Source organism: Stegodyphus dumicola, chromosome 2, assembly GCF_044657685.1.
Source record: "Stegodyphus dumicola isolate Sdum_Otavi_A_Nest chromosome 2, ASM4465768v1".
NCBI classification, from domain to species: domain Eukaryota; kingdom Metazoa; phylum Arthropoda; class Arachnida; order Araneae; family Eresidae; genus Stegodyphus; species Stegodyphus dumicola.
The window spans coordinates 19574215-19592948 of record NC_140769.1 but is presented as its reverse complement, the minus strand read 5'-3'; the positions used below and the strand labels follow the sequence as shown (position 1 = coordinate 19592948).

The following is an 18734-nucleotide window of genomic DNA, read 5'->3' as shown; positions in this document are numbered from 1 at the left end:
AAAATATATTATCTGAATATTGTACTATAGACAAAAAATTAGAACCCTTTCGAGAAAGATGTCAATTCAGACAATATATAAAAAGTAAGTTCCCAAGATATGGAATAAAAACTTTTGCTTTGTGCGATTCTCATACATTTTACGCACACAACATAGAAATTTATGTAGGTCAGCAGCCTGTCAGACTATATAGACTATCAAATGTGGCTTTGGATGTTGCACAAAGACTTATTGCCCCTGTAAGTGACACTGAAAGAAATATAACTACGGACAATTGGTACATGAGCATTCCTTTGGCCAATGAATTATTGAAAAACACAGATTGACATGTTTTGGGACACTTCGAAAAGATACGCCTGAAATTTCAGAATTTCTGCCAAATAAAACAGGCTTCTGTACTTTTCGCGTTTTGGATTTAGAGGTAAAGAATTAACTCTTCCTTCATATGTTCCAAAAAAGAGTAAATCGATTCTTGTTCTATCATCCATGCATGAGGATAATCAAATTGATCGATTGTCTAAAGAGCAGCTCAAGCTCGAAATGATAACTTTTTTCAACTCTACAAAAGGTGATGTTTATACTATTGATGAGTTAGGTGTCTGTTTCAAGAAAACGCCACAGCTAGGCTCAAACGGTATTTTTTGGACTAATGAACATTGCAGGTATAAATGCTTTTATTATTCATCGATCAAATAACGGCCAAGTGAATATGAACCAAAGAGCTTTTCTCATAGATTTAGCATTAGAGCTTGTAAAAGAACATGTCCTAAAAAGGGCTGCAATTCCTGTCTCTCTCGAAAGAACTCAAAACTGGAGTAAAAAGATTGGCAGGAATAGAAGATGTAGCAGACCTTCACCCTAAGAAATTGTTGGTAAAAATATGTTGTCACACTATGTAAGGATTGTTCAAAACGAAATTATGTGAATAATTAAACTCAGGTAGGAACGGGAAGGGGGGAACCTATGTGTTATTTATATTTTTTAATGTTCGTATTTAGAATCTATTCTTTGATATGAATAATTTTATGACATTATATTGAGTTATATTTATACATTATATTCATACATTCATTTAAAACAAAGGAAATGCATTTATTTATACGTTGGGTAGTGAACTCGAAAAAAAAAATACTGGGGTAAAATTTGTCCTGCGTGTGTACTAACGTAGCGCAGCGGTACGCGTGTGCTGAAGGGTTAATGGTTATATATGTTTGAAAACATGTTCTTAATAGAAATGCAGTAATGATCATGCAAATGTAATGTATATCACATAGTTAAAGAAATTTTTAAAAGATGAAGTATACACGCATTTCAACAACAATATTACACCCTTAAATATATTCCAGGCTATTCAATCTGGTTTATATTGGACATTGTGGCTTCTTTTATGCACATAATTTCGCTTTATACGGTTAACATTTTTTTTTTTTTTTTTCTTGTGTTGAACCGTGAAAATCGTTTTCATGTATATAAAGAAATGTAATCCTGAATTGCATAACTGCAGTAAAACAAGATTTGTAACAAACACTACTTCTACAGCTTTTCATGACATTATGCAATTGTTTAAATTTCACGAAGAGACCACTCAAATAGAATAGGATAAAATTAATTTAATTTGTCTATATTCATTGAACGAAAAGTTAAATCATACTGGTTAGCTAAATCATAAAACATTATGTTCATGTAATTTGAAAGTCGTCTAAAACAGTGGTTTCAAATTGGCAGCCCATGAAGCAATTCTATGCAATCCGCGAATATATTTCAGTTAAGCATTTGGCAGTGGAGTAGTGAGCATAACTGGCGCCCGAAGCAAAATACCTTTTTCCCTCCCACTCCCGAAAAAAGACAGTGATATGATGAAAATCTTGTTTGGAGATCATTTGGCACTCCTCTGCGAGCGGCGCCTGGGGCATCATACACTGCCTTACCCCCCTCGCTATGCCACTGGCATTTGGTGCAAAGAATTCAACATTTTACTTATTTGAAGTCCAAGTTTACATTATATTCATTAAACACAAACATGAGTGATCATCAGCACAAAGATTTATCTGCAAAGTGACATGACACCCAAACGCAATACAAAGAAAATATCTCTTTCCTTTTCCATATCTTGCTAACATCTGAACTACCAACCTAAACACTCTTCCCACTGTTTGCCGCATATCGCCCAATGTGATTTCTGGTATCTCAGTAACTCCCATTATGGGTATAGAGGACTCAGAAGTACTACAGTTATGTTCAAAATTTGGCAAATATTACATCATAAAACTATAATCTAAACTGTTATAATTTTTTTAAAAAGAAACAAATGTTCAGTCATAAATATTACAATAAAGCTTTGATATATTCATAAAAGCATTTTAGAGGGAAAAATTCTTTAATATCAAGCACTTTTTCAGTAAAGCAATGATGTGCGCAGCTCAAGATAGAAAGTGTATGTTGGTCATTCCTTTATGATTGCGAAAAATTTGATAAGAACTAGTTAGTAGAAAACCACAAAAATTTGCAACATGCTCAAAAGCAGTTTCAGTTAATATAATGCCAGAGAAATGATCACAGAATTTAAAATTTTACAGGATTTGGTTTACGAATTTGCTTAAAATGTTAAAACACATTGCTTCTGCTTCCATATGTACTCATCACACAGAATTACTACCTAACCTGCAATTAAATACAAAAACCAAATAACTTTTACCAGGATATTGCTTATTTTATTATAAATCAAGAGCAAAAAAGTTTTTTTTTTTTCCCCCATATTTGAAAACCAAAGATGGATGGAAATTTTAAATCTCAAAAAGATAATTTATAGTAAATCTGTTTACATACAAAATGTCCTACTCCTTGAAACAGCTATAAATGTAAATTATTCAATCAGGAAAATCAGCTACAAATGTGAACTATTCACCAGTCTTCTACCTTAAATAAGTTAATGTCATGGTATTAATAGTGGTTTCCATGCTGACAAATTCCAAACTCCATAGTATGCTGTTCCTGTTATTTAGTATTTTAATTGATACCTTCAGCATCATTAGCACTGAAGGCCAATCTGTTTCTTGCATCCCCTTCACATACTCACCATTTTCACAGGCAACTTTCATGTCTGAAATTCTCAGACTTTCTAATAATGGTTCTTGAATTGCTATTAATATATCAGAAACACAGTCAAAAGTCGTTAATCCGGACACCCATAATCCGGAATGATCTATAATCCAGACCTGAAAGCTACAAACTTTCTGCGCATAATACGTTGATGCATGCACGTTTAATGTATAATGGATGGTATAAGCTAATCTAAAATTATCTAATTCAGTTAATGTTGCAGATTGCGTTGTTCCTTAATCTTCAAATTGGATCCAGCTTATTATTTTTTGCAGACTGTTAGAGCAATTTTATAAAAATAAGCTTGAACTTTCAATTATGTCAAATAGAATTTCTGATGCTGGACCTGCCAAATAATCTACAAAACGAAAGTATGTTTTGATGTCCATCAAACAAAAAGTGGAATTGCTGCAAAAAATGGATAAAGGCATATCCTTTGTTTCTCTAACCATTCCGATTTCTGTTTATCAATTTCACGCTGCTCTGCTGGGGGGGGGACGTCGCTGCACGCAATGAACTGGAAGTTGATCTGTCAGCACTATCATTATCTTCAGGGCAGATGTTTCTATTTTATTCAGCTTATCATTCCTTACTAAATGTAGTATTTCATCTCGACGTATTCCGTCTTTGATACAATTTAAATCAAATTCCTCGTCATTATCGTGAGTACAGTTTTCTGGTTGCAATTTTCTAATTTCGACTATGTGTAATGTATGCTTTACGCATGTGTGCGTTGAAAGAAATGTAACAAATAAATATAAGCTTTTTTTTTATTTGTAAATTTTGATACCCTTTAGATCATAATTGCTCTTTATTTCATAAATTAAGGTTTCATATTTTTAATTTTATAATTTCTGCATGCCATCTTACGAGATTTAAACTGATGATCTATAATCCGGAAAAATTGATAATCCGGAATCGCCGAAGTCCCGACGAGTCCAGATTAAAGACTTTTGACTGTACTTTTTTTTTAATTCCACATTCCTTTAAGTGCAGGTAGATATGAAGAAGCTTCTCAGTTAGGTTTTACTTAGTTTATCGGTTAGAGAGAAGGGTATCCCTTATATTATTGCGAAGCTGTTATTTCCTTTATCGCCAAGTTGTTGTTTCATTTATGGTAAATAGTAATAACTGAGTAGTTGAATGTTATGAAACCCTATTAGATGGAACCGGTTGCATGATTTCAGTAAATTCGTAAGGCTTGTAATGTGTGTTGATTAGGAAGCATATTGCTTGTTTTGTGGTTCAGACGGTAAAATGGCCGAATGTGGCAAGATTAAATGGAAGTTTTTGTACGATTTGGAAACAAAGGGGAAAAGAGCATTACTTGACTGGTGTGTAAATGAAGGTTTAATTAATAGCCATTATTAAGTTTCCTGTTTGTAGGAAGGAAATGCGTATGGTCAAACAGTCGGATGATAACGATGCTATGGAGGATATTTTTTACTCTTATCTTGTGAATTTATGTGGTGATGACAATATAAAGATTCTAGTTCAGATAATTTTAGGAAGTTTTGGATGTTGTTAAGGAATTTTGTTTGATTGAAGAAATGGTAATTCGTAAATAAGGTAAGTGGCTATTTCCTTTGTGTAGTGCAAAGATGAATTTCCTTTTTTATGTTATTTCATTGTTTGATTTAAAATGTAGTTTATTGAGATTATACAGTCAAAAGTCTTTAATCCGGACCTCAAAGCTACAAACTTTCTGCGCGTGCGTAAATGCAATCGAAAGCTTGAACTTTCGATTATGTCAAAAACAATTTCCGATTCTGGAGCTGCCAAAGCGAAAGTATGTTTCGATGTCTATAAACAAAAAGTGGAATTGCTGCAAAAAACCCATTCCGAAATCTGTTTATCAATTTCACGCTGCTCTGCAGGGAAGGGGGGGCGGCACACTATGAACTGGAAGTTGATCTGTCAGCACTATCCTCATCTTCAGGGCAGATGTTTTTATTTTATTCAGCTTATAATAATTCCTTACTAAATGTAGTATTTCATATCGATGTACTCTGTCTTTGATATGATTTAAATCAAATTCCTCTTCATTATAAATATCACGAATACACATCAAATAGTTTTATGGTTGCAATTTTCGTAATGTATGCTTTACACATACGCACGTTGAAAGAAATGTTTAATAAAGTAAACAAATAAATATTACCGTATTTGACGGCATATAAGACGCACCCTTATTTAGAAGGCCACACACAAGGAAAAAAACTTTCAATAGTCCGCACGACATAACTTAAAATGTGGTTTCTTTTAGTTCTCACGTTTCGTAAAAGCCAAATAAACATTCATTGAATGCAATTACAAAACATATTTTTATAAAGGAAAATTAACAAACAGCAAGCTATTTTGAACATGATATGTAAATTTCAATACTGAATAAATGAATGAACGACAAGCAATCAAACATAATACAAAATAAAGCAGAAACAACAAAAAACACAGATTCAAGGAAAACGTTGCCTATCATGAAATTAGACTTTAATCACTTTCAAAACCATAAAAATCCTTTTCACTATCATCATCATCGAAAACGAGAATATCGTCATCATTACTGTTTCCTTCATCGCTAGTATCACCTTCTTCGAATAATGCGTCATCTTCTGTTCCATCAAGAGTATAATTGATTCCGCACTTCTTAAAGGACTTAACAATTACTTCAGCCTTTACGTCCTCCCAAGATCTTTTTACGCACTCGCAAACTTGTGAAATAGAGGGCCGTTTCATTCTACCTGAGGGTGTGAGGGCGTGATGTGGCTCTCCTATCCACTTGTTCCCCTTTCTCGCGCATTTTCCTTAAACGGCTTATTCACCGATGCATCTAAAGGCTGCAATTGGCTAGTCAGTCTACCAGGAATGACAGCTATCTGGGTTTTTAATTCTCTCGCTTTATTCTTTATGGTTTCAGTTCTTTGGGTGCTAAACTGATCCAAAACCAAAAGAGAGAGTTTTCTTAAGAGTCCACCAGGTCGCCTCGCCAATACGTTCTGTAACTACAGTTTCATTCCAGCTTCGTCCATCCCGCCTTTCGGATGAACATGAACAATTACACTCGTTGGAAGTTTTTCTTTCGGATGAGTTTTTCTTTTAAATATGAAAACAAGTGGTAGTTTTGTGCCATCAGCACAACATGTTAGTATTACTGTATATCGGGTTTTTTTCATGACCTGTGGTTTTTATGGTTATTGATTTAGAACCTTTAATACTCACAGTCTTGTTAGATGGCACATCAAATGTGAGTGGAATTCATCATATTTCCTATTTGACAGAGCTCAAAAGAAGTTTTCGGTTGATCTTTGGATTATGGTAACTTAGTGATTTTTTGGCGACCAATTCTGCTACAGCAACCCTCTTTTTTTCGCCGCCATTTTATCTTCACGAAGTAAAGACATATTTCTTTTCTTTTTATTTACTCAACACTTTTTTCAACAATCTGCTAGCCGAATTACACTTATGCTAGAAATTTTATGGAACAAAACTGCTTAATCATAACAAATATTAACTGCAAAATTGGGAAAAAGTGCAGAATCGCAAACTCCTTGCCGCGTTCTTCAAAATCGCACATACACAGTAACCATGTACACGTCGACTAATTTTTACTTAAAAAAACGTCCCAGAATTGCACAAAAATGGCATTGCGCACACTCTTGACTTTATCCATCTAAACTGCTATTTTCTCACAAATTACAAAAATTTGCACGAAAATGCAGGAAGATTTTGTGAATCTTTAAACTTGGTAAAAAGCACATATATGAAATTACCTGATCACGAAAAAGTATATACCCTATCCAAGGATGAACATTTCCACGTATAATATAAATAAAATATCCAAAAACTTTTACCTCTAAATTATCTATTATAAACGTCACCAACGAATTCATAACAAAACATTAAAAATGGTTACAAATACTTAGTGTCAAATATTTAAATTATTTCCATGCACATTTACTTCCACTGAAACGTATACCAAATTGCTACAAACATATAATTCACAAAATAACTATCATTTAATTAAAATATAATTAAACCATGTACACGTCGACTTATTTTTACTTAAAAAAAGCATTCCAGAATTGCAAAAAAATGGCATTGCGCACACTCTTCACTATATCCATGTACACTGCTTTTTTCTCATAAATTAGAAAAATTTCACGAAAATGCATGAAAATTTTTTGAATCTTCAAATTCGGTAAAAATGACATATATGAAATTATCTGATCGCGAAAAAGTACATACCCTTTCCAAGGATGAACATTTGCACGTATAAATAAATAAAATATCCAAAATCCTTTGCCTCTAAATTATCTATTATAAACCTCACCTGCCAATTTCTAACGCAAACATTAAAAATGGTTCCAAATACTTAATGTCAAATACTTAAATTCTTTCCATGAACATTTACTTCTACTCAAACATATTCCAAAATACTACAAACATATAACTCTCAAAACCACAATCATTAAATTAAAATATAATTAAATTAAAAAACACTACTTAAAATATAAATAAGCACATACATAAAATTAATAAAAATTAGCTTAAAATCCTAATTACTTTAAACTATATCATTGCTAATAACAATTTTCCAATAATACCATATTAATTTATTTACTCCTTACATTTAGAACAATGCATAAAAATAATATCCTCAAATAATTAAAAATACTAACTTACCTAATCTTCTGCAGAATCTTGAGTGCATGGCGGATCACAAAATGTCCATTTTCACCAGATTTCTTGCACTACAATTCAAACTTATGTGTAATATCCTTCGTTTCACACAATCTCATTTCATACCCACATGTTGGACATTCATACTTATCCGCAATTAAGCAATTCTTTTCAATTACACATAAACGCAATAAAAATTCGGATTTACTTTATATAGGGCCATGGGATCCAAATATTAAACAACACTGTTTCACAGAACATAGAATGAAACTAATGCTGTACAGCAGATATTTTTACAAATTTACCCCCTTTTCCAGTTAAAGAACAGTGATTCGTCCATTAATGTCACATGACATATCTCATGATCTCTCATTTCCCTCACACAAAATAATAAGTAATCGGAACTGAGTACTTCTCACATTATTCCCAAAGTCCTAGTAACCTTTATCGCCTCCAAAATGTTGCCAAACTACCTGTTACCATATTCCAAAGATCAGCCAAGTTTTCTTGCGTGCATTTATAACAAACCTATGAAATGCTAGTATTTTTTCTTCATAATCTGCTCGCATTTTCTGTGCAATAGTTGTTTTTGTGCGCATTGATAAGCCTTGCCTTTTCATGAACCTGTAGCACCAGCCCTCAGACCCTGAAAAGTTCCGATTCCCATGTTTTTCTGCAAATCCTTTGGCCTCATTGATTATCATTTTGGTTGAAACACTTATCTCAGATTTCCTCTTATCTATCACCCACATTTTTATGGCATTTGCAAGTTCAGTCCAAGATGGAGCTGGGCATCGATATTATGTTTTTGTTTTTTAGCAGTCTTCAGTTGATCTTCCTGCAGTCGCCATGTACGTATCATTTTTTTTTTGGTAGGTGGTGGACCAAAATACCTTGCTGCTGCTCTGTTTCCATGCACTTTGGCGTAGTTTAGCACTCCTAGTTTATACTGAATTGTATATCTTAATCTCTTGTTTCCTGTAGTTATATTTTTCACAGTATTTTTTTTAAACAAATAGTTTTAAGCACCGATACCGACACGTCTATACAGAGTAGCACCGATACCGACAAGTGTGTCGGCTGAGTCAAAGAAAGTATATGTAAAGAAGGAAAGGCTCCATAGACGTAATGTGACCGTCGAACCTGTTCGAACTTCGGCAACAGCTTCGAGCTTTGCCGCTTTTTGGTGACAGATATTTCACGCATGCGAAAAATAATTATGGCAGATGTAGAAAAAGTTATGTGTGTCTAGACCTTTATCCAGGCTAAAAATAGCATTCAATACTGAAAGTTAACCTGTGTCTTTCACGTATAAGACGCAAGTAACTTTTTTTAGACCAAATTTAGGAAAAAAAGAGTGCGTCTTATATGCCATCAAATACAGTAAGCTTTTTTTTTTTTTTTTATTTTAAATATTGATACCCTTTAGATCATAATTAGGAACTACTCTGATATGCGCCCTCAAGTCGCCAAATTTCTCGCCAAATATTTTTGGCGAGAACTTCACGCTGCCATATTACTATCTAAATTTTTTGTCTACATTTTGAACTTTTAGCCTAAAATGTCTCCAAAAACGCGGTTTTCGCACATGCAAAAACTACGTTTTGAACACACAATTTAGCTAAAAATCCGAAACAAAAACAAAAAATTTAGATAGCAAAAACGTAAAGTTTCTAACCAAAAATATTTGACAAGAATCCATGTACACAGCAACATGTTTTAACTTTAAAAAAAATCTACGAATTGCACAATGTAGGCAACGAACGAATCTACAAACTACGCACACCTCGCTTTAATAAATAAACATAATAATAATAAATTTCAAAGAATACCATATACACAGCATCCTGTTTAAACTTTAAAAAAATTCTACGAATTGCACAATTTAGGCAAGGAAGGAATCTACGATCTACGCACTCCTCGCTTTAATAAAATAACATAACAATAAATTTCAAATAATACCATGTACACAGCGTTCTGTTTCAACTTAAAAAAAATTCTACGAATTGCACAATTTAGGGAAGGAAGGAATCTACGATCTACGCATTCCTCGCTTTAATAAAATAACATAACAACAATAAATTTCAAATAATACCATGTACACAGCGTTCTGTTTCAACTTAAAAAAAATTCTACGAATTGCACAATTTAGGGAAGGAAGGAATCTACGATCTACGCACTCCTCGCTTTAATAAAATAACATAACAACAATAAATTTCAAATAATACCATGTACAAAGCATTCTGTTTCAACTTTAAAAAACATCTACGAATTGTACAGTGTAGACACTAAACAACAAAATAAACTAAAATAAATTTCAAACAATTTAAAAAAAAAAACAATAACGACAGAAATTCATACTAAAGAACCAATGAACATAACATTCTACAAAATAAGAACAAGGATAAAATAAAATGTACTTACTATGAATTAATGCGTTTTCGAATAGCAGAAATATAAATTTCATACCGCCTTTAACATGCCACCACGTTATCACTATTGTATTTACACGACAGCCAGACACACTATCCAGAAAATTTATACTATGGTTCACAAATAAATAAAATCACAAATCCCTACCTCTATCATGCACTGCTATTAAAAATAATCTCCCAGACCCTCTTTCCACACTTCGAAATACCCACTACCCCTCAACAGGATAGCCACAATCATATTTCCTTTTGCCGAACTTCAATTCAACAACTACCATTTTATCTTTCCCTCCCATCTTCTCAGACACGGATGCGAACCAATGAGCTCCAGTGAAAGATTTTTCAACAGGGTTGCCATAGAACACGCAATCGCACCAAAAACCAGCGCAGAACACATATCACCACATTTGGTGAAATTAGGGCATATATTAGAGTTCTACCGCTCTTTATTTCTTAAATTACAGTTTCATATTTTTAATTTTATAATTTCTGCATGCCATCTTACCAGATTTAAATCGATGATCTATAATACGGAACTGCCGAAGTCCTGATGAGTCTGGATTAAAAACTTTTGACTGTATATATTTTTTGTTAGCTGTTCCTTTTACTTTTTTAGTGAATATAGTTCGATGTGTACATGGACAATGTCAAGGAAGTACACAGTGCCAAGTTTGTGCAATTCTCCACTTTTTTTTTTAAGTGAAAATAGGTCGATGTGTACATGGATTCCGAGTTTGTGTGTGTGTACATGGATTTTGACTTTGCCTTGTTATTTTGTCTTCATTTTTGGCATAAAAATCACGCCCCACAAGCCAAAATAACAAGTCAAGAATTGCACAAACTCGGTATCCATATACTGGCAAAAATCATCAAGGGGCACCCGTAAATATATTTTTACTAGTTTCTCAGTTTATTTTTAACTCATATTGGGAAATATTTATGCATAGTTAAGGTTTTAAATATGAACCAAAAAATAAAATTCTCCTTTTAATAAATACTTGCCATACATACATAATAATTTATTCTGTGAAATGAATGTGGAATATGGTAACAGGTAGTTTGGCGACATTTTGGTAGGCGATAAAGGTTACTACCTTGGAATTTGTGAATAATGTGAGAAGTACTCAGTTCCGATTACACATTATTTTGTGTGAGGAAAATGAGAGATCATGAGATATGTCGTGACATTAATGGATGAATTACAGTTCTTTAATCGGAAAAGGGGAGAAATCTGGAAAAAATCTGGAAATTTTGTATTTAGCTTTATTCTGTGTTGTGTGAAACAGTGTTGGTTAATTTTTGGATCCCATGGCCCTATCTAAAGTGAATTCGAAATGGGTATTTAGTGGGATTGAAAGGGGTAGTAATAAGTGTTTTTTTAAGGTTGTGCGAGATAGAAGTAAAGATTGCTTATTAAGTTTTATTAAGTTATTTATTCTACCTGGTACAATAATAATATCTGATTGCTGGAAGTCATATATCTGTTTGGAGGATGAAGGTTTTCAACATCTTGCTGTGAAGTATGATTTTTAAAGATCCTGAAACAGGCGCACATACGATTGCTTTTTATTTAGCGACGAAATAAGAAAAGTTTATCCGCCATGTAATCAAGATTCTGAAGAAGATTAGGTAAGTTAGTATTTTTAATTATTTGAGGATATTATTTTTATGCAGTTTTCGGCTGATCTTTGGAATATGGTAACAGGTAGTTTGGCAACATTTTGGAGGCGATAAAAGTTACTACCTAGGACTTTGGGAATAATGTGAGAAGTACTCAGTTCCGATTACGCATTATTTTGTGTGAGGGAAATGAGAGAGCATGAGATATGTCATGCGACATTAATGGACGAATCACTGTTCTTTAATCGGAAAAGGGGGTAAATTTGTAAAAATATCTGCTGTACAGTATTAGTTTCATTCTATGTTCTGTGAAACAGTGTTGTTTAATATTTGGATCCCATGGCCCTATATAAAGTAAATCCGAAATTTTTATTGCGTTTATGTGTAATTGAAAAGAATTGCTTAATTGCGGATAAGTGTGAATGTCCAACATGTGGGTATGAAATGAGATTGTGTGAAAGGAAGGATATTACAGATAGTTTGAATGGCGTTAGATAAGTTTGAATGGCGGTACAAGAAATCTGGTGAAAATGGACATTTTGTGATCCGCCATGCACTCAAGATTCTGTAGAAGATTAGGTAAGTTAGCATTTTTAATTATTTGAGGACATTATTTTTATGCATTGTTCTAAATGTAAGGAGTAAATAAATTAATATGGTATTATTGAAAAATTGTTGTTAGCAATGATATAGTTTAAAGTAATTATGATTGTAAGCTAATTTTTATTAATTTAATGTATGTGCTCATTTATATTTTAAGTAGTGTTTTTTAATTTAATGATCGTGATTTTGAGAGTTATATGTTTGTAGTATTTTGGAATACGTTTGAGTAGAAGTAAATGTGCATGGAAAGAATTTAAGTATTTGACACTAAGTATTTGGAATCATTTTTAATGTTTGCGTTAGAAATTGGTAAGTGAGGTTTATAATAGATAATTTAGAGGGAAAAGTTTTTCGATATTTTATTTATTTTATATGTGCAAATGTTCATCCTTGGAAAGGGTATATACTTTTTTGCGATCAGGTTTTCTAATTTATGAGAAAAAAGCAGTGTACATGGATATAGTGAAGAGTGTGCGCAATGCCATTTTTGTGCAATTCTGGGATGTTTTTTTAAGTAAAAATAAGTCGACGTGTACATGGTTTAATTATATTTTAATTAAATGATAGTTATTTTGTGAATTATATGTTTGTAGCAGTTTGGTATATGTTTCAGTGGAAGTAAACATGCATGGAAATAATTTAAATATTTGACACTAGGTATTTGTAACCATTTTTAATGTTTGCATTATAAATTCGTTGGTGACGTTTATAATAGATAATTTAGGTAAAGGTTTTTGGATATTTTATTTATATTATACGTGGAAACGTTCATCCTTGGAAAGGGTATATACTTTTTCGTGATCAGGTAATTTCATATATGTGCTTTTTACAGAGTTTAATGATTCACAAAATTTTCCTGCATTTTCGTGCAAATTTTTGTAATTTATGAGAAAATAGCAGTGTAGATGAATAAAGTCAAGAGTGTGCGCAATGCCAGTTTCGTGCAATTAAGTAAAAATAAGTCGACGTGTACATGGTTACTGTGTATGTGCAATTCTGAAAAACGCGGCAAGGAGTTTGCGATTCTGCACTTTTTGCCATTTTTGCAGTTAATATTTGTCATGATTAAGAAGTTTTGTTCCATAAAATTTCTACCATAAGTGTAATTAGGCTAGCAGATTGTTGGAAAAAGTGTTGAGTAAATAAAAAGAAAAGAAACATGTGGCGGCGAAAAAAAAATAGAGGATTGCTGTAGCAGGGGGCATTTTCGCCAAGTTACCATAATCCAAAGATTAACCACTTAATTTTAAAATGAAATGTATGTTTAAAACTCTCACAGAAAGTGATGAAGATAATTACAGATACACAATATTCCACCTGCTCAATAAAAGGTCATCAAATAAAATGTGCTGTCATTTTTTGAAGTTCAGACATATCTACAGCTAGGACTTAATTTCGAGGGGCGGAGGGAGGGTAGTAACTTCTAAAACTAGTGCTTTTGTAACCGTCTTCTATTTATAAACTGATACTTCAGTTTCAAAGGCAACCGCTATCCCTTCCGTTCCCATCCCCCTAAATACAGATATCAGCCCAGACTATATTAGTTAATGAACAGTTAACACAAAAGTCCACGCGTCACAATAACGCTATCTGGAACCGGGGGGGATATAAAAAGGAAAACTGCTTTTCTTATACTTTTCTCCGCATACAAAGGGGTAAAGGCAGCTCCTAATACTCGCAAATGTACTGTCAGGAAACAACTACAGTAAAGCAATAAGGGGTTGCCTTAGGCGAAAAAGATATTTCAGAGATCTTGTAAATAAATTAAATAAACTAAAATAGACATAAGAGGAAACGACTGCATAGCAAGAGAGCTTACCTAAAGGATCTTCCGGTTTTCTAACTTTTTCCCATTCTTCTTGTCGTTTCTTTTTATATGCTTCAATCTCGGCTTCAGTAACGAAACTTTTACACTTTACAGTATTCTCCGTCATACTACACAGAATCTTTTTATACACTACGCAATACTTAAGAATATTGGATCAAATTTTTACACATTTATGGTCAAATTTTTTTTTAATTAACAACGAATAACCACTTACGGCAGAATATTCTTGAATATAGAGCAAAAACTACACTTCTACACTTTGCACGCAAAACACACAACACTGCCAGACAGACAGAGGTTTTATTTTGTAACAGCTGAGTCTTTTAGTCGATAACCTGCGAAGCACATTTGCTTCCATTAATCCAGGACTAAAGAGAAGGGCTAGCTCATAGAGCGTTTCCCCCTGAAACATGCAGTGAGGAGTGATGACGTAGAAATGATGCCACCGAGCGCGGAAATGCAATTGACAACATAGAAATTAGCGTTTTAAATTTGAAGAACCAGCGTTTAAAATGAGCTGTGTGTGAAAGATAGTTATAATTTGGAAGAGACACTGTTACCGCAGTATGCATTTTACACTGCACATTACAAAATTTAATAGTACTTACTCAATTTTAAAATAAGAGATAAAGTGCGCTACTCTTAGCATAAAGTTCCTGTTTTTATTTGCAAGGATTTTTTTTTCTTTAAATGCCTGTTTGTTTCTAATCATTTCTTTATCTGCATGTTAACTAAGAGAACTGTACTACTGCTTCTAAGATAACTATAATAACAGCTATTTAAAATTAATCAAAAAACAACCTTAAATTGGCATAGTTTTAAACATGTATGGTTATATATGGCAAAATTTCTGCTAATCTAAGTTTGAGTTTCAGTCTAATTGTAAATTTTACATTGGCATATTTTTATCCCGATTCAATATAATAACATATATTTTTTTTAAATAATTTTGTAACTTAGGCTTACATCAATATTTCATTTAAATAAATACATGTAAGATTCTTATCTTAATTTAGACAAAACAACTTTACTCACAGTACCTAAAATAATTATTTAATTTTTCAAAAGTGGGGGTTAGAGGGCAGGTCTTCTTATGCCAATTACTTTAATATCATACTTTATATATATTTTATCTAGAATGCTAAGCTAACACAAAATCGAATCAATAATAACAGAGGATACAATAAAAGCTGGAGCGACTTTTTGTCTCTCGTTTCCCTTGACCATTAAATAATTTGGTTTTAGTTTGTGACACAATTTAATTTCTCCTGAATCTTTATTTAAAACCTCTTTAATAATATCAACATTTAAAACAGTTCCATCTTCTAAAACAAATCCTTTATCTAAAAAGTGGTTTCTCGGTAATTTGAGGCAGTGCGCTAAATCTGCAAAAACATATTTTTTTCGTTTGGAATACTGGATTTGGAAAATGAGAACTATTAATCGAAATCTGTAACTCTTTCCACAAAGTAGTAGATCCTCCTAAATCAGACACTATTGCTTTCACTTCTACTCCAGATGATTGAATATGTCTTATGAGTGAAAAAAGAAGTTCTTTCTTCATTGGAGTGTTAAAATCAAAAAATACTGGTTGTTTCCACTGCGAAATGAGACCTCTGATTAAAACAAACTGCACTTTTTGAAAAGGACCGAGAATTTGGTCCAGTTTAGAGTCATAGCAGAGTTTAGAATCTATGTGCATTTCGTCGAAACTGAGAACGCATATTTTTTCTACAGAATTCAAATATTGGCATCTTTCCTTCATTACAGCTAGAACATCACTCTGAATTCCTGGACTACATGAAAATTTAGCGCACCATCTCTTTAATGTGCTAGTGCTAGGTAAAGGAATTCCCATTTTTTCTTTCCAAAAATCGTAGCTTTTAGATGACAGAGCTCTTATGACAATGCAATGTGAAATATCTTCACTAGTCCACTGATTTTTTCCTTCTTTTCTAGCAATGCGTTAATCTGCGTCTTTGTAAAAATATGCTTTAGATGTTTTTCCAAATTCTCCGATCTGTTCTGTTTTTTCCTAAATTTCGCTGTTTGGGATTTTAATTTCTGAATTTCCGATACAAATTTCTTTCTAGATGTCGTCCACCTTCTTTGTCGCTGAGCAAACATTCTAAAATTTTTCTTTTCTCTATTTTTCAATATTTTATTACAATTTTCTAAGGATATTATTTTGTTCTTCAAATTATCAATACATTCTTGTTTATCTTTACACTTAGGGCACTCAGGGATATTGTCACATAGGGCATTGTCACTTGTGAGTTTTATTTCAAAATCATTCACATTTGATTTTTTATTGTCAGCTTCAATTTCGTTCTCGGCCTCAAAATAAATTTTCTTTGGGCTTAATTCGTGTAGTCTTTCAAAAGCACTCTGCATTAGTTTTCTTTTCAAATGTCACCGATTTCTTTGTGTTATTTCGTTTACTGCACACGATAAATTTACTTTCGGCACAGCATTGCATTTCAACAGTTTCTTTTGCGGCAATCCAAGCAAGCGATTTCTCATGTCATCTTCATAATCACTGCACAGAAAATGTTCGCTGCAAATTCTTGCTTTTTTCACATTAATAGAATCTTGTCTTCTACATTTATGTATCCATTCTTTCGTCAAAAGCAAATTATTCTTTGGGAAAGAATGAAATACAATATCTCTTTCTTTCGTATTTCTATAAGTGTTACGGCACAAGAAGTACAAGAAGCACAAGAAGCCATATTACATAAAGGATACTTTAAATATAGAATTTAAAAGGAAAACTGACTAAAACTATATATATATATATGCACACACAAATTATTTTAAATATTTGCATTATTAGAAAACAAATATGTATCATTAACATTAATTTGGGATATGCGATCTCCAGAAAATCGTCTCGCAAATGGATGAAACTACAGTTTTAAAGGCGCGAAATCAGAGCAGGTGCAACAGAGACACGTCAGATTACTTCTGGTTCCCCCCTCCATGAGGCTCACGTCGGCGAGGAGTCGAACAAAGGAATGACCTAGCCCTTCTATTTATCCCTGCCATTAATCAGTGCCGCGGTTATATAATACATTTTCAAAATAATCTTTTTCCCTTTCTTTATTTAATTTATTATTTTATTTTGTATAATCACTGGTTCAGTCTTTCCTTTTTAAATTTAAATAGAGCTAAATAAAGCAACATCAAATCTGAAGATAGATATTGCTTTATTTAGATCTCTTTCCATCCTTTTTTCAGTTCTCTAATATAAATAAGAATAATTTTGATACTATGCAACAAAATTATACATTTAAATGCATCAAATTATATTTCCATGTTAAAATATGCAAGAGCAAACATGCTGTCTAGCTGTCCGCCTCCATGTTCTAGAGGTAAAGCGAAATTTTTTTTGGCAGCGATTTAAGTAACCCTTGCAACGGTGTTTTGTCGTTTGTAACAACTGCTAGAATTTACGTTTATAATTTGAATATATATATAATATACGTTATTTTATAAAAATGGGATCACCAGAAGAACTGCAAAAGAAGTTATCTCAAGAGCTGGAGAAATTGAAATTTGTTCAGAAAGACTTGTCAAAAGCCATGACGGCTAAGCAAACCTTAGATGGCCAGTTGTCAGAAAATAAAATTGTAAAAGAAGAGTTAGAGTTTTTGACCCCCGAAAATAAAGTGTACAAAATGACAGGACCCGTATTAGTTCAACAGGAGATCGAGGAGGCAAAGCAAAACGTAGAGAAAAGGATTATGTTCATAAGTTCGGAACTCAAGAGGACCGAAGATTTACTGAAAGATTTAAGTACCAAGCAAGATAAGCAACAGGAAATTTTGCAGGAGCTCCAGAAGGAGCTTCAGGAAGTGCACCTGAAAAATGCAAAAAGAGCTTAGAATTTAAATGGGCAAGTTTAGCAACGAGTATAATGTAATTCAATCATGCAGTCAAGCGCATATTCAATTTGAATCATTTTATATACCTGTCCTCGTGTTTGAACCTTTTTTCATGTTAAAATATATTAACGGGCTTGTGTTTTGCAGTATTTAATAAAAAAAAAAAAAACATTTCTGTATGCGGTATATAACCGTCTTCATTTGACAACCCGTCTTGACGGTATTTGACAATTGTTTTCATTTCAGAATAAATTCTTAGCGCTCTGTCAGAACAAATAATTTCTCGTGTGTTATGAAAGGAATAAAAACCAATGTTTATAAATTGTGTTGAATATCTTTTTGATTAAGATCTTGAAATAAGTGTATGTATTATATAATTATTTTCTTTAAGTTTTATTTTAATTAAAATTAAATTTGAAGCAGATATAAAAAGAAAGTAAAACAAATAATGAGCATTGGTATCATTTCCTGATGTGACTTAGTAAGATCAAGATCTCTGAAATAAAGAACAAGTGTATTCATTATATTGTGTAGAAGAGTTTGATACCAACATTTCTGCCAAGACTTGTAAAATTGAACATTTTTAAT

At 32.7% G+C, this 18734-nt stretch overlaps 2 protein-coding genes across 2 annotated transcripts in view; one reads left to right on the top strand and one right to left on the bottom strand.

Moving 5' to 3' along the window:
• The window catches only part of LOC118199834 (PSME3-interacting protein), a 48322-nt gene extending 33659 nt beyond the window's left edge, over window positions 1-14663 (bottom strand). Inside the window, exon 1 of the mRNA XM_035371693.2 lies at window positions 14254-14663. Coding sequence (XP_035227584.1) covers window positions 14254-14368 — 115 coding nt within the window. The 5' untranslated portion in view covers window positions 14369-14663. The remainder of the gene's footprint in view (window positions 1-14253) is intronic.
• Window positions 14664-17648: 2985 nt separating this feature from the next.
• On the top strand, window positions 17649-18468 carry Pfdn6 (prefoldin 6). The gene has a single exon (XM_035371694.2). It carries the CDS (start codon window positions 17760-17762, stop codon window positions 18144-18146), a length of 387 nt encoding a protein of 128 aa, XP_035227585.1. The 5' UTR covers window positions 17649-17759; the 3' UTR covers window positions 18147-18468.
• The last annotated feature ends 266 nt before the right edge of the window (window positions 18469-18734 follow it).